The sequence below is a fragment of the Akanthomyces muscarius genome, chromosome 1 (genome assembly GCF_028009165.1).
Source record: "Akanthomyces muscarius strain Ve6 chromosome 1, whole genome shotgun sequence".
Taxonomy (NCBI): domain Eukaryota; kingdom Fungi; phylum Ascomycota; class Sordariomycetes; order Hypocreales; family Cordycipitaceae; genus Akanthomyces; species Akanthomyces muscarius.
In genome coordinates, this window is record NC_079241.1 from 2,707,342 (window position 1) to 2,719,656 (window position 12,315).

At 53.9% G+C, this 12,315-nt stretch overlaps 8 protein-coding genes across 8 annotated transcripts; 2 read left to right on the forward strand and 6 right to left on the reverse strand.

Moving 5' to 3' along the window:
• Positions 1-691: 691 nt before the first annotated feature.
• On the reverse strand, positions 692-2,920 carry LMH87_005884 (uncharacterized protein; the record flags this gene model as incomplete). Its single annotated transcript, XM_056203682.1, has 3 exons — positions 692-892; positions 966-2,311; positions 2,371-2,920. The coding sequence occupies 3 exons, from the start codon at positions 2,918-2,920 to the stop codon at positions 692-694; spliced, it is 2,097 nt and encodes a 698-aa protein (XP_056059115.1).
• A 553-nt stretch (positions 2,921-3,473) lies between these two features.
• Positions 3,474-4,319, forward strand: LMH87_005885 (uncharacterized protein; the record flags this gene model as incomplete). The annotated part of the gene is made up of 3 exons (XM_056203683.1): positions 3,474-3,791; positions 3,875-4,096; positions 4,158-4,319. The coding sequence occupies 3 exons, from the start codon at positions 3,474-3,476 to the stop codon at positions 4,317-4,319; spliced, it is 702 nt and encodes a 233-aa protein (XP_056059116.1).
• Positions 4,320-4,383: 64 nt separating this feature from the next.
• Positions 4,384-5,109, reverse strand: LMH87_005886 (uncharacterized protein; the record flags this gene model as incomplete). Its single annotated transcript, XM_056203684.1, has 3 exons — positions 4,384-4,689; positions 4,748-4,964; positions 5,030-5,109. The coding sequence occupies 3 exons, from the start codon at positions 5,107-5,109 to the stop codon at positions 4,384-4,386; spliced, it is 603 nt and encodes a 200-aa protein (XP_056059117.1).
• Positions 5,110-5,776: 667 nt separating this feature from the next.
• On the forward strand, positions 5,777-6,705 carry LMH87_005887 (uncharacterized protein; the record flags this gene model as incomplete). Its single annotated transcript, XM_056203685.1, has 3 exons — positions 5,777-5,862; positions 5,917-5,990; positions 6,062-6,705. The coding sequence occupies 3 exons, from the start codon at positions 5,777-5,779 to the stop codon at positions 6,703-6,705; spliced, it is 804 nt and encodes a 267-aa protein (XP_056059118.1).
• Positions 6,706-6,861: 156 nt separating this feature from the next.
• LMH87_005888 (uncharacterized protein) lies at positions 6,862-7,857 on the reverse strand (the record flags this gene model as incomplete). Its single annotated transcript, XM_056203686.1, has 3 exons — positions 6,862-6,949; positions 7,002-7,030; positions 7,366-7,857. 3 exons carry the CDS (start codon positions 7,855-7,857, stop codon positions 6,862-6,864), a joined length of 609 nt encoding a protein of 202 aa, XP_056059119.1.
• An 89-nt stretch (positions 7,858-7,946) lies between these two features.
• On the reverse strand, positions 7,947-9,479 carry LMH87_005889 (uncharacterized protein; the record flags this gene model as incomplete). Its single annotated transcript, XM_056203687.1, has 4 exons — positions 7,947-8,016; positions 8,087-8,409; positions 8,469-9,369; positions 9,427-9,479. The coding sequence occupies 4 exons, from the start codon at positions 9,477-9,479 to the stop codon at positions 7,947-7,949; spliced, it is 1,347 nt and encodes a 448-aa protein (XP_056059120.1).
• Positions 9,480-10,796: 1,317 nt separating this feature from the next.
• On the reverse strand, positions 10,797-11,348 carry LMH87_005890 (uncharacterized protein; the record flags this gene model as incomplete). The annotated part of the gene is made up of 1 exon (XM_056203688.1): positions 10,797-11,348. One exon carries the CDS (start codon positions 11,346-11,348, stop codon positions 10,797-10,799), a length of 552 nt encoding a protein of 183 aa, XP_056059121.1.
• Positions 11,349-11,497: 149 nt separating this feature from the next.
• LMH87_005891 (uncharacterized protein) lies at positions 11,498-12,211 on the reverse strand (the record flags this gene model as incomplete). The annotated part of the gene is made up of 3 exons (XM_056203689.1): positions 11,498-11,543; positions 11,597-11,623; positions 11,688-12,211. 3 exons carry the CDS (start codon positions 12,209-12,211, stop codon positions 11,498-11,500), a joined length of 597 nt encoding a protein of 198 aa, XP_056059122.1.
• Positions 12,212-12,315: the final 104 nt, after the last annotated feature.

The window sequence follows — 12,315 nt, forward strand, 5'->3', positions numbered from 1 at the left end:
TAGAAATACTTTCGACGTGGTTTAAACACTTTGCTGGATCGAACCGTCTCAAATGAGGAGTGCATGTCTAGCATGACGCAGGAGTTCCATCATCATAATACTCACAACTTTTGTGAAGAGGAAGATAATGGGAGAAAAGAGCGAGCAGGGCAGAAGCTGTTTGGTTGGTGGGTGTAGCGGTGATGCTAGACAATGTGTCGGAAGTCTGCGATCTACTTTGCATTTATCCGCGATCATCAAGAAATAACCAAAGACGGAACACGATGACGCGGTGGGTAGTCATGAATGTCTCTGCAATTCTTCCCTCCTCATCCAGAGCAGGCCTTTATGCCCATGGCTCACTATGTCTATCGAGAATTACTACCTAAATCTACAATCACAACACCACTCTGGTCCTAAGCATGACCCCGAGGGCAGTTGCCGGCTCAAGGCCCGACGTTTCTTAGACATCTTGATGCCATTGTTGCCTTGCCAGTCATTTCCTTCGCCATCATTGATGGCGCTGGAAATTTCCTCACGAATTATAGGCGGCAGACAGGCTACTGTATGCCATGCAATTTGACCAGTTGTATTCAAAATGCTAACAATAAGCCGCAATCCATCAATATCACTAGCCTCCCAATTTTTTTCTCGTTATGCTGCCTCCATGTAAATGTACAAATTAACCCAACAGTATTCATAGCCGTACTTCTCATTCCGCCGTCGGCGTCGCCTTTACCTGGCCAATAATATTCCCCTCCGCATCGCGAGCCTTGCGCTGCCAGCCCGTCGAGAACAAGTCGCCCATGTCAAACCGCGGGAACGGGTGCGCCTCCGTGTTGAGCACAACCTTGTCCAGCGGCATCAGGCTGTTGTCCGAGAACAAGAGGAACAAGTACTTGAGCGTCTCGGCCTAATTCACAACACCGTGTCAGTCCTCACATTAAACTCGACTTCACCAGATTTTGTGTGCGGGGTCTACTCACCAGCCAGAAGCTCTCCATGTTGTCTCTCACGCGCGGCGGAATGACATTGGCGTCGTCCAGGCTCGTGAAGCCGCCCTGCTCCTCCACGGCCGTGTAGTTCATAAACGACGTGAACATTTCCCAGCCCCACTCGCGGTACTTGACGTCGCCCGTGATGCGCCACATGTAAAATAGGCTCTCGACCGTCTCGGGGCGCTGCAGGTTGTGAGCATCGTTGGACTTGACGCTGTAGTCCTGGCGCCAGCGCGCCTTGGGGTCTTCGTCAAACTCGGCGGGCGGCTGGTGCGGTCGGGGCGCGTCGGGCGCGGCGGGCGGGTTGGCAATGTTGAAGAATGTGATTTCGGCCGACAGGCCTGTGGCCATGTACTTGTACATGCCCCAGCACGTCTGCATCAGCTCCCGCGCAAACTTCATGTCTTCGTCGTGCTGCTTGGTCCACGTGGGCAGCTTACGCGCCTCGGCCTCGGTGAGGCCCTCGGTGGCGGCGAGTGCAATGGTGCCTGGTAGGAAGCACACCAGGTGGTCCATCTTGGGCAGCAAATCGCCCTTGAGGCCGTTGGGCCGCTCTCCCACAATGGTGAAGCCGGAGGGTTCCGTGTAGGTCAACAGGTGCTTGCGAATACCGGCCATGGACTCCTTCCACATGTCAAGGTAGACTTTTTCTTTCTTATTGGTTTGCAGGTACTGCTTGATGAGGTACTCGTAGTACGAATCGCCTCGGCTTCCCAGACGAATATTTTCGCCGCGGAACTCACCGTTGGCAGGGTAGATGTAGATGGGCATCAGTCCATCTGGCATGTTGTTGTCGTCTATGACTGACATGACCTTTTCGACAATCTCCCAGTAGTTCGTTTCTCCTGTCAGCTTGGCGAGGTACTTGAACTCGAGCTGCAGCGTGGTTGCCTCGGCCGTGGAACTGGCGCCCATGTCACCATGCGACGGGATGCCCTTGGAGTCATCAAGCTGGACACTGGCATAAGGAATACCTGATGGCGTGTTGAACGCTCCCAAGAGGCGGCCTGCCAAGTCGGCAGCCTTTTCCAGGTACAGGTCCTCGCCGGGCTTGCCAGGATCATCTTCTTTGATCGGTGCGAGTTCGGGGAATTCTGTCGAGAGGTAGTGGGCGGAGAGCAGACCACCAAGCATTCGAATTGTCGTCTCAAATGTGTTGACGTCTTGATGCTGGTCCCAAGTCAGCGAATTCGAGATCCATTCTCTGGCGTGCTCGAGGCGTGACGTCAGGTTCATGAGCATCATTGTGTCGAGCGAGTCGACGATGATCCAGCCCATGCCCTTGGGAGCCATGTATTTTCCGGACTTCGAGATTGGGTGGAATTCATCGTAGCCTATTTCCAAGAATCGTTCGTTAGCACTCGTTTAGCATGGCGAACAATTGCTGCCATACCCCAGGCGTAGCGCTCGTAGGCGTCCCAGCTGAGCTCAAAAGCTTCCACCACTTGCGCCCGTCTGTGGTCCCAGTTGACCACCTCGTTCTTGGAGATTCCCATGAAGCCCCACGCAGATTTGCCGCGCGCCGCCTTGGGCCGCGACGACTGCCAGGGCAGCCAGCCTAGGATGTGGAAGAGGATCACGAGGACGAGGGCCAGCGAGCCGACGACGCGCTTCTTTCGATACCAGCGTCTGTGTCGACCGCGGTCGTGGTAGTATGGCTTGTCCTTGTACATGGGCAGCTCGTCCGATTCGAACATGCCGTTGACGCGCTGCTGGACGTCGGACAGCAGGCCGCCGCCGCGGCCCGAGACCTTGGACCATGCCTTGTCCTCGAGGCGGCGGTGCGGATCCTCAAAGTTGGGGACGTTTTTTGGTATCGAAAAAGGCATCTTCAGCGCATTGGTGCCGAACTGGGCTGCCGTATCTCGTATGTTTTCGGCAGCACGCCGTGCTGTGATTTGGAAGAGGTTCTTTCGGTGGATGTCGAACGGGTCGCGAATCATTTGGTTGGAGGCTCGGCCGCTAGTGACGTACTTTATGACGGCTTCCCCTTGCTGATACGACAAGTGGTGAGAGCACGGGCTTTTTTTCTTCCTATCAAGAAAAAGCAGGAATCAATTACGCAGTGGACGAAGATTCACGCCTCTGAACAAACAGACGCAGACCACGCAGTGCCGTCAATCAAATGAGCTTCCTAACCAACTCGTTCCTGTGGTGGAGCTGTCCCCTAGAAGAGGCCATGTAAGCCTCTCTGCCAACCGCTTGCCGGCCAACGCCAACGGCCCAAGGAGATTTTTAGCGCGGGCGATGCTGGCCGCCTGCTCCACTACAGAGCCACAAGCACCGCACAGGACGGGGTTTGCAGCTCATTACCAGTATTATATCGGGCGATTTCGAGAACCAAAGCATCGTAAATACCTGGGTATATCAAGTCGATAACCAGGAACCTTTCTTACGAAGGCCCAGGCGGCATATTTTCCAGCACTAGCAGACGTGGCGCCAATCATGACACAATAACCGCCACCAGCGACTCTACATATTTATATTCAGGCCAACATGACGGACATTAGCCATTTCCCGAATCTCAACCAGGCCGAATTTGCAGAAGCCTGTCATTTACTAGATAGCAGATACCGCCAGGCTACACTCGGCCCGCTGCGACGAAGATGGAAGCTCAATGTCTGCACGGCGCTGGCCACGTCCTTTTCGCACGAGAACGACGGCTACACTACCTTTCTACAAATCGTCCGCCCGCTGGAAGGCGACGTTGATCTGCCGTTTGACCTGGGCGGCTTCTCAATATCCGGAGACGCTACTGAACACCTGACCAATGCGCAAGACGCCGAGATGATGGAAACAGAAGAGTCGGACAAGGTAGGACCATTCAAAGCCTCGTAAAAAAAGATATTTTTAGGCTTCCGACATGTTTTTTATCCTGTCTCTAACTGGGTATATAGCATGTTATCCCAACCCAAAACGCCAGTTCCGATATTGGCTACGTCACGTATGAGATTCACCTTCATCCCACGTATCGTGTGCCGTGCCTGTGGTTTACCCTGCATGGGCTGCCCGAGTCTGAGCCGGCGTTCAACGTCGACACTGTCTTTCGCCGGCTGGTCCCTGATGGCCATAAAGATACCCTCCGCGCGGGCCTGGGCATTGGTGCCATATCCACAGATGTGAGTATAGCTGACCTTTGTGCTCCATGCAACCGCCACATGCTAACCACACGCTTCCTAGCACCACCCCGTCACTGGGCTGCCTTCCTTCTTCATCCACCCCTGCCAGCTGGCTGATGCCATGACACCGTTTCCGTGTACAAAGCGAGACTATCTCATCATATGGCTCGGAATTGTCGGTGGCTGTGTCAGCCTCTGGGTACCCAATGAATTGATGGTGTAGTGAGCTTCACATCTCCACTGGTAGCAAAGCTAAACACAACAACATTATTGAATACACCGACCGTTTATTCGTCGTCGCTATCCTCATCCATGGCCATGTCTTCGCCACTGTCCTCGGGCTCGCTCTCGTTGTCGCGGTTGCGCTTCTGCCCGCGACTTTCTGGCGAGCCGCTAGCATCTTTCATGGCGTGGTCCACAGCGCTGGGAGGCTTGGCCTGTGTAGTTGTCGTGCTGGTGCCGGCCGGGGGTGCGTTAAAGATGCTCTGCTGCAGTTCGGTCTGTTCGGCAGCGGCAGCTCCCTTTGCGGGGAGTGCCATGGTGCCGTCGATTTTGCTGACGAAATGGGACTTGGACTTGGCGTATTGGATTTTCTGCCGATGTCACGATTAGCACCGGGGCTCATTCTCTCACGGGACGCTGCCCACTTACCATGGCTCTGCCCAGGAACTCCTCGCCTTCTAATGTGCGCATGGCCTGTGTAGCGGCCTGGATGTCTCGGAAGACGATGTGTGCTTGGCCGCGCATGGCCATGGTCTTGAGGGCGACGATGTCGAGGACCGGTCCAAAGGTCGAAAAGAGCATGTAGAGCGCTGTTCGCAGGTCGTCTTTTTGTATCTTCGCCGAGGGCAGGTTTGTGACATAGAGGCTAGAAATCCACGATGAGTACTTGCTTGCCCGCGAGCTTCCTTGTGCTGGGGAACTGGAACTCACGTTTGGTTTGGCGGTATGGGCTGGACCTTGGCGGGGAGGGAAGAGTTGGGCTGAAGCCCGCGTGACGCTGTCGTCGCCATGGCGCTCGAGGTGGCTATTGATGAATCGCGCCTTGTATATCGTCTATATTCCGAGTATCTGATCGCAATTGCGTTTGCTGAGTCGAATTCGTGGTCCGTCGGAAAGATCTGCTTGCTGGTCGTCGAAGATGAAGCTGTGGAGATTTTTCGCGCCGACCAGCCTCGCTAGAAAAAGGTGGTTGCCTCAAGTGGGCCACACAGTCGGAGAGCTCGCCCAGTACCACAAAGACACCACCCGTGCATCCCGCTACCGAGACATTGCATTGGGCCTCGAGTATCCGAACGATGACATCTCAGTTGTAGCCACGTTTCCCCGTAGACAAACGCGCCTCCATGCACGTGAAATTAGCATGGCCGCGGTCCTGCAACCAGCTGCGCTCGCAGCGTTGCCCCATTTAGCGTGACCGTACGAGCCAACAAAAGCTTAAGTGACGATATCCTTGCCGATAGAATCCTTTCCTTTTCGCTTTCTACAGTGATACGCGTTCTATAAGTAGACTCGATTTCTGCGTCCGTTCCGTTGACCGCGTAAAAGCCAACACTGTCCACTTCCCCGCCACCAGCTTTGCGCCTCAACTTGGGGTGGATGCCGCGCACAAAACTCTGAACCAGCATTGCACCCGCACAGAGAGAGCAGTTACTCGCAACACGTACTAAATTCGCAGCCATGGGTCACGGCCATCACAATATTCGCTTTGATGGCGATCCGTTTGCTCTATCGGGAGCCTGGAGCCCGCCGACGAGTCGCGCCAAGTGAGCGTTCGATGACGATCTAATCAACGGCTAGAGCACTGACGCGTGAGCTAGTTTCTGCGAGGAGGATTACGTCCTGACATTTTACCTCGCCGAATTCATCAACTCGTTGACAAATATTGCCTATGGTACGTTCTGCGGAGACATGCTGCCTACTTTCTGCCGTGACTGCTGCTGACGCGATCGTTCCGTGACACAGTGTACTATGCGCTGCAATACATGTACAGCCCGGGGAGCCGTGGTCTCCTGAGCCCAAAGCTAGACTTCATGTCCATCTCTCTTCTTGTTCTTGGTGTCGGCTCTTTTCTCTTCCACGCAAGTCTGCGCCAAGCACTCGAATTCGTCGACGAGCTCTCCATGATGCTGCTCATCTGGTCGATGCTTCAAGCCACCCTGACTGTTCGACAAACGCCCGCCATATCCAAGGCCATCTCCGCGGTTCTCACAGTGATCTTTGTATCATTTACCGCATTCTACCTCAACTCTCCTCTCATCATCTACCAGGTCATTGCTTTCCTGTCGGGCGTTGGAGTCGTTATTCTACGCAGTCTCTACTTGTTTCACTGGGCGCAGCCTGCACTGCCCAAGGCCAAGAGCCGCGAATGGAGCAAACGGGCCATCACGGCACTGTTTATCTGCATCGTCGGATACGGCATCTGGAACATCGATCTCGAGTTCTGCCAAGTTCTGCGCGACATTCGCCAACGGGTCGGCTTGCCCTGGGCCTGGCTGTTTGAGTTCCATGGATGGTGGCACGTTCTGACTGCCATTGGCGCAAGTCAGTTTATGACTGTCGCGAGAGAATTACGCGAGGAAACAAAGCGTGAGCAGAAGAAAGAGTAAAGGCGAATAAGAGGATTTGTACACAGGAAAATGTCTTGCCTAAGACTAGTATAATACTGGTTGGATATCTCAAGGAAACTAAACGACAGCTCAAGCCGGAGTGATAGTACAAAATAAGGAGATACAGCAGAATATAAAGATGGGCTAATTGTTCATCTATTCCTCTCCAATCCTCACAGTGAAGGCTGACCCTCGGCTGTGCAAAGAACTCCGCTCGTCTTCCTCTCTAGCCCTCATCTCAGCACTGTACTTTTCGTGAGTTTCTTCGGGAATCAGGGATACAACACGCTGCCTACTGTCTGACTGATTTTTGGGCGCCGACTTGCTGTCAGATCTGGTGGGCCACGGAGGAAGAGGCGGCTCCTGTCGGGGGAATGCACGACCGAGGCTCGAGATGCTGCTTCGCGACGACTGTGGTGACGTAGGTCGGTTCTTGGAATTGGCGCCACCAGCTGCGCGAGATAAGGCATCAAGGCTGAAGAACTTGGAAGCTGGCACTCCGTTTTTGAAAAACGTTCTAGGCGTCCGCTGCGCACTCGAGGCGTGCTGGTTATGAATCGCCTGCGTCCAGCCTCCCTGCCTCGGCATCGGGAAATTGAATTCCGATCTTTGGAAACCCAGCGTCTCTGATGAACGGCGAGGCTGCACGTCGGTTCGCACCCCGTGCGCCGAGTCAATATCGCTGCGTTCGTCAATTGCAAAAGACATGTCGGATATAGCACTCGGGCCGGACGCAGCGGTCGCCGGGCGGCGAGGAAGTTGTTGGACCGGGGCCGCAACAGGTGGCGCCACGATGCCGACCGGACGAGCCGGTCTTTCCTCGTCATCCACGATGACGATCATCCATACGCCAACTTTACCATTTGAACCAGCTAGCGGTGTGCAGTGTAGCCAGCGTGCTCGGCCGGCCGGCTCTGGTTCCGTGACCGTGTCGACATCGTCATCAGCCTCCAGATGTGCTTCAAGGGGATGGTTGATGTTTGCCTTCTTTTGGGAGGGGCGCTGGTTCTTCCTTCGACTTGTGTTCAGCCACTTCACCTTGGCTGTCACGCCTTGGCCGGCAGCCAACGCATCGACAAGCTGCTCTCGGATACGGGCGGAACCGCCGATGCGATCGAGTAGCGGAGACTGCAGTATACCTGGGACGCGCATGGAAGGGCTAGTAAACAGGATCCGTAGAGACGGGTATGGACGAACAAGAAGATAGTGCTCGTATACACCCGTGAGGCGTCCATTGTGGGTTAAGGAAAGTGAAGCCGCGGTCGGTTGAGATGCATGTGACGAGTTGTCGTCTTTGGAAATTGGCAGACTCTTTTGGGAGTCACCGTCGCGTAGAACAACGCGGCCTTTCGTACCACGTCGATAGTGGCCAGGTTCGTACTCCTTCTTCTCGCCTTCGGGGCCGGAGGTTTGCACCTTCTCGAACGACTTGAGTTCATCTTCAACTTGCAGAGGCAGGCGGTGCATGCTTCCGCCATAAGCATTCATGACATCAAGCTCTTTTGGCGTCAGGATCTCTGCAAACTGAGTAATCTCGTCCCTTCCGCTTTCTCGGAGTGGCTCTTCAGCCTTCAAATCCGCGTTTTGTTCCACAAGCCCACGAAGCGCGCCAAGGTCGTATGAGCTCATGGCCAATCCTGAAACATCGACCTGAGCACCGATAAAATATCGAATCGTACCTCGGCTGTCGTATAAAGGTGCAAGCTATAAAAGTGTATACTTTAGAATGAAATTCCTGAGATGACATGACTTGTGTAACTTACCATGACAAGATTCATAAACGGCGTTCCATCGCGCCTGTAATTGAGAAAGGTTTCGTAATGCTCGATACCAGCTTCCAATTTGTCACGAATGCGCTTGATGCTGAATGGATTTGTGCACGGTCCTTGGAGGAAACGGCAATTGCGACCTATGACATAATCCACACCGTACTGTGTCGTGCGGTTGAACTGCTCTGACATGAACACAATCGGGTTGTCAGGCCGGGATGGATCTGTCAAACAAAACACTTCAGCCAATCCTTCAGAGGCGTCGGAGCTGGTTCCCATGATCCGATGACGGATGGAGACGGAGACTGTTTGAATCCACACATGAGTGATGTAGGCGGGCAAGTCTTCTCGTGTCAGCACCTCAAACGCGATGTCGGCCTTTTCTTGCAGCTCCTGGTTGGCAGTATTCGACGCTTGAGGAAAGGTGTGTGTAAAGTCGAAATCTTGGAGAGACTGCAGCTGTCCCAGAACTGAATTGCTGTAGTGGATGGCTCGGAGAGCTTTCAGGGCCGATAGATAGTAGTTTAGCAGGACAACAGAAGAAGAGCGATATTTGTACAAAAAGTTGGTGAATCGGTGCAGGTGGGCCGAATCCTCGAAAATAGCATGCAGATGATGCTGCGAGAAGAGCAGCTCCGATCTTTGCTCCAGCCTGTATTTGCTCGTGGTCGCGTTGGAATCCTGCTCGGCGGGCATCACCAGATCGAAGCTGCCCGGGTCCAGATCATCCTCTGCGATGGGGTCGAGGCCATCCGGGTCACCGTTCGCAACCTGCAGTGCAGGCAGCTCCGCGCCTCCATTATGAAAATTCTTGCTCGGATATGGATCTTGTAGTAACAGCGCGTTGGCTGACAGGTGTGCTTCGGGATCATCGAGGCTGTGGCTGCTCTCGGCGCTGAACACTGATGAGCAAGTGTGAAGTTACAGTGTCTTTGTCTTGTTTTTCGCTTACCTAGAAACAGGCGACAGAGGAGGTACTGCGTCAAGTGCGACTGTTTGATCCATTATGTGCGAAAGGTGAAGGAAAGACGGAGCATGTGATTCCGGACTGAGACAGGTGGTTGACGTGCGGCTGTCACTGATAGTTCGTCGTGAAATGGTACGGATTGAAGCGTTGGAGAAGAGTGCCAGCAATACATAAGATGGAATTTGTCAAAGTACGACTTGAGATCTAGATATTTATTTGCGTCCAATGTTAAGCTGCCTTATTAGTGCCAGCATCGCCTCCCAGATGCCTGCATTGCCACATGTCGGTCATCATCCATACAAGCACGGACGACAAGGCGTTGGTTTCGATCCCGGGCGTCATACCAGGGTAATGGGAATCGAAAGAAAATGTGCTGTGTCTACGCATCAAGGTTGAGAAAGATCGGATGGCCACGCCTGGGCCCCAATTCGGAGGTCTTGCAACCCGGGCTGTCATAGTGAGAAGAGGCGCCTCATCGTTGCTTTTTCCGATCAGCCACACTAAGTGACAAAGCTCGTTGGCTAGCCCAGCAGCGAACAAGACCAGGGGGAAAAGAAAAGCCACGACGCTCACAGCTGCCTGCATCGATTGCGTGGTGGATTAAAAAAAATTGTGACGGAGGCTGAACAGAGACTCCTGTCCATCATCACACGGTCCATGCAACGGTGGCGGCGGTCTCGCCCTGGCGGATGTAATTACGCAGCGAAAGCCTTCTCTCCACCAAGCTCAACGGCATGCCAGGATGCCACATGATCCTTCAAGGGTCTCTTTTTCTGTTGCCCGAGTTGTTAACGGCAGTACCGGTAGGAAACCACTCGTCGTGGGGTCGGACAGCTGCACCAGGCATTGCCCAGCAGCGTGCCGATCTGTGACCGGAATGCTGGGGTTGCATCGCCGCGGCGGCCGCACTAGCCTGCGAAGGTTGCCAAATTATCAAGTCTCGGAAGGTTCTTGTCGAACAAGTTTGTACGTACATACTTTACTCTATGAGAAATAATTCGGAATGATAAAAAGAAAGCTAAATACAGAGAAGGAAAAAAAAATACATAACGGCATGTCCTTGCTGATCTCTCCCGTCTCCCCTAATGAAATAAAAAGTTCCATACGAGCTCCTATCTAAATAATCCAGGCGGGCTCCTTCTCCTGGCACCACGTAATGTGTGCGCCCGCCAACTCCGCGAATAACCCTGCCTCAGAGTGGGAAAAGAGAAAACTACAGAAGCAATGACCCTTGCCGTGCTGCAAAAAATGTTGCCCCCGTGGCGCTCATGAATGAGACACGGAAGAAAAATAGAGCTGCAAAAAGCAAGCAACAATGACTGGTTCCACCCACACTTACACGACCATGTTGCCATCTACGACTCTTGAACATCAACGTCATCGGTAACAATGAAGGAGTCGGGCCCTTCCTTTATCGTTGGTGCGCCTTGCTGCACATCGTCTTGTATGCCCAGAATCTCCTGCTCCATCTCCTCCCGCACCTTGCGCAGCCGCTCCGGCTCGTTGTCGGAGTCGGACTCGTCGCCTCTCCGCGGGCGATAGTTGGGGTCACCTTTGCGTCGTCTCTTTCTCCTGTTATTAGGGTTCGCAGCGTCAACATCATCGTTGTCGTCATCGGTGTCGTCGTCGTCAGTGACAAACAGTCCGCTCTCCCCGTCCGTGTCTGTTTCGTAAAAGTAGCTTCCGTCCGCGTTGCGCCGGCGCTTCCTGCGGCGGCCGCTCTTCTGGGTGCCGCTGCCCCATGCGTTGGGCTCGAAGCTGGATGTCGTAGAGAAGTGCTCACTTTCGTCAGCGTCAGGGCTTTTACTCATCCCCTCGGGTACGGTGGAGAGTCGGCCGACGAATGGGGGCCAAGGAAGGTTCCAGTTTGCCTGGTTGCTCTCGTTGTTGGGATCGGAGCGCCACATGTTGTTCCTGGCATCAGACGACAATAGTGGATACACCGTTGCCGTGTAACCTGAATACAACTGCAAAAACTCAGACTTCAGTACACCCAGCTTGGGTATTTTGCTGGCTAGAATCCAGCCGCTTCGATTGGGCAGGTTCACCGCAGAGCCTATGCCACTGCGGATGCGACAGCATCTGTCCCCTGCGGTATGATACTGAAACACGTCAGCAGATGAAACAAAAAAGGAAATTATGGATATTTTTATACCTTGTAGTCCTCTCCCGTGCCTGGCTCCTGCTTGACATTGCGCTTGCGATTGGCTTTCGGCACTCTGCGCAAGCACTTGGAACAGTAATACTTGTTGTCAGGCACAAACGACGGGTCTGGTTCACCAAGCACCGCGTTCCAGTCAGGGGAAACTGATCGCCTCTCTGGACCCCTAGCTGTATTTGCCATGTTTTGAGCAGCGACCTTCTTCTGGCGTCTGCATGACCGTCCCCGTTCTGACTCGGAGTCGCTCCCCGCGAACTCCGGTTGGTATTCCTCCGAGCTAGCGGGACTGGGAGTGAGTGGCGAAAAGCTGGGCTGTGAGAGAAGTCGCGGCTGCTCGAGGCTCTTGACCGTGGGCACCGCGACCTGGAGATTGGGCTTCGGATTGCATCGTGTGTCTGGTGCGACCTCGTGCACCGGGCCACGGGCTTGGGTCAGTGCTAGCACCACAGTTTCCGATGCATCATTCGACAGTATCTTGAGGTCCGAAACCCCTAGGGTAGTCAGCAGCTTGTCTCTGTGCTTTTGGCGGAGGTGGCGTTGGCGCTGCGCTTCATTCCACCACTCAAAATGAGATTCATCGCACCAGATGCACTTTTTGGAGACATGCATGTGTGCGATGTGTATCTTGGTGTCATCAGGGCGGGATGGGTCGAATAAATACTTGCAGCCATCAAAGGGACATGGAAACGAGCGTTTGAGCGCAATGTCTCGCA